Raw genomic sequence first — 1,941 nt, forward strand, 5'->3', positions numbered from 1 at the left:
GTCGGACTCCGAGCAGTGACCGTCACGCGGCTGCTGCGGCTCGTCTCTGAAGCTCAGTCCGGTCCGGGCCGCCCGGGCCTGGCGAACCGTGGCACAGTACTATCAAGAACTTGTAATTTTTTTTGTTCTCTTTCACTTTTAGATCATGAGATTCGCTCTTCTTCTCCTCTTCTGTCTTTTGCCCTCCAACCCCTGCTCCTGCTCCTGCTCCTGCTCCTGCTCCTGCTCCTGCTCCTCATCATCATCATCATCATCCTGCTCCTCCTTCTACGTCTTCTTGACGCGAGTTTCCTTTCAACAGCAAGTCGGACGTCCGCACATCTGATATATCAGACGAGCTCTCCGGCTAGTCGGTTAAGTTTCCTGCACTCTTCCTCCTCCTCCTCCCCCACCTTCTCTCCTTCCCCTTCTCCCTGCCTCCCTCTCCCCTTCCCCTGCTTCCTCCATCGACCTCACACGATGAACTGAGACACGTCAGACACCTTGATCAGCACTTGACGGGAAGCAGGGCCCCCAAACCGCACGTCGGCTTTCGCCACACAGTAGGCAAACGCTTCCTCCGCTGTCAGAACCTGGTTGCCACTGTCCGGCAGACTCCCTTCCTTTCCAGTCAGATGGTCGTACGCCTGCTCCAGCGCCTTCTGCAGCGCGTCCTCGTGATCTGTCCCTACAGCAGTGAAGATCACGTCCTGGCCGAGGAGGAGGCGGGGAACGGGACTGTCCTGCTCTTGACCAGCGTCACCCTCACCCTGGCGACTCCAGCTGCTTCGAACCCGACCCATGCTGGCTCCCCCGCTGCCATGCACGCATGTAGATCCCCAACGTAGAGCATACCCCCCTCGCACAGCACAGGGAGTAAGACCTTGCTTCCTGTGCTGAGCTCCTTCAGGTCCATGTTGCCGCCATGCTCGTACGTCGGCTCGAAAGTGGAGCAGCCGCAGCCGAAGGCGTGGGAGGAGTGAGGAGCAGGAGCAGTAGCGATACATCCGATCATGGGCTTAAGAGGAAGCTGCAACCTGTCGCTGACCATCACATGACTTCCTCCTCGCAGCTCGAGCTCCCTCACGCTGCTGCTCCGTCCAGTAGCTGCTAGCTTGGACGCCAGGCAGCCGCAGACGCGTTCGTCTGCTATCCATACTGACCAGCACCTTGTAATCTCGATACCCAACACCTCTACCTCCAGACAGTCTCCTGGCTGAGCGTCCTTGACGTACAGAGGTCCAGTAACGATGTTGATCTCCTCGACCTCCACCTGCTCCCCTCTGCTCAGCCTCTCGTAGGAGATGTCAGTGGTTTCGAAGGAGACGATCGCGCCGGAGCAGACGGTGAGAGCAGGAGGAGCGTCGGGGAGGAACTTAGTTGCTGACTTGCTCTTGGGGATGAAGAACGATCCTTCTGATGCTGCCATGAGATGCAGGAGGAGAGAGGAGGCGTCGAGAGCCTGGAAGACAAGAGCTCAGAGGAACGCAGGAGGATGGAGTGAGGCAGGTCGAGGAGGGTAGGGAGAGGAGAGTGCTGAGGGAGAGGGGATGGAGTGGAAGGTGAGCAAAAGGAGGAAATGGGAGGGGAGGGAGAACAAGACTTGAGGGAAGCATGGCTAGCAGAGGAGGAGGAAGGCCATGCAGTTCTGTAGGAAGGATGGATTCGGCAGAGAGAAATGGAGAAGCGATCCTGAGGATCGGGTGAGGGGAGGTTGGTGCTGACGAGCAGAAAAGTGCGGTGAAGCTGAGGAGGCGGAGAGGAGGCGAGGTAGAGCTGGGGATGGAAGGAGCGAGCGAGCAAATGCATAGTGGTGGTGGTAGTGGTTGAAGGATAACGATGGTGATGAAAGAGGAGCAGGAGCAGGAGCAGGAGCAGGAGCAGGAGCAGGAGCAGGAGCAGGAGCAGGAGCAGGAGCAGGAGCAGGAGCAGGAGCAGGAGCAGGAGCAGGAGCAGGAGCAG

The 1,941-nt window shown here is 58.5% G+C and overlaps 1 protein-coding gene across 1 annotated transcript; it reads right to left on the reverse strand.

Moving 5' to 3' along the window:
* Nucleotides 1-452: 452 nt before the first annotated feature.
* GUITHDRAFT_121974 (hypothetical protein) lies at nt 453-1,408 on the reverse strand (the record flags this gene model as incomplete). Its single annotated transcript, XM_005818762.1, has 2 exons — nt 453-689; nt 743-1,408. 2 exons carry the CDS (start codon nt 1,406-1,408, stop codon nt 453-455), a joined length of 903 nt encoding a protein of 300 aa, XP_005818819.1.
* Between the last annotated feature and the right edge of the window lie 533 nt (nt 1,409-1,941).

Source organism: Guillardia theta, assembly GCF_000315625.1.
Source record: "Guillardia theta CCMP2712 unplaced genomic scaffold GUITHscaffold_270, whole genome shotgun sequence".
Taxonomy (NCBI): Eukaryota; class Cryptophyceae; order Pyrenomonadales; family Geminigeraceae; genus Guillardia; species Guillardia theta.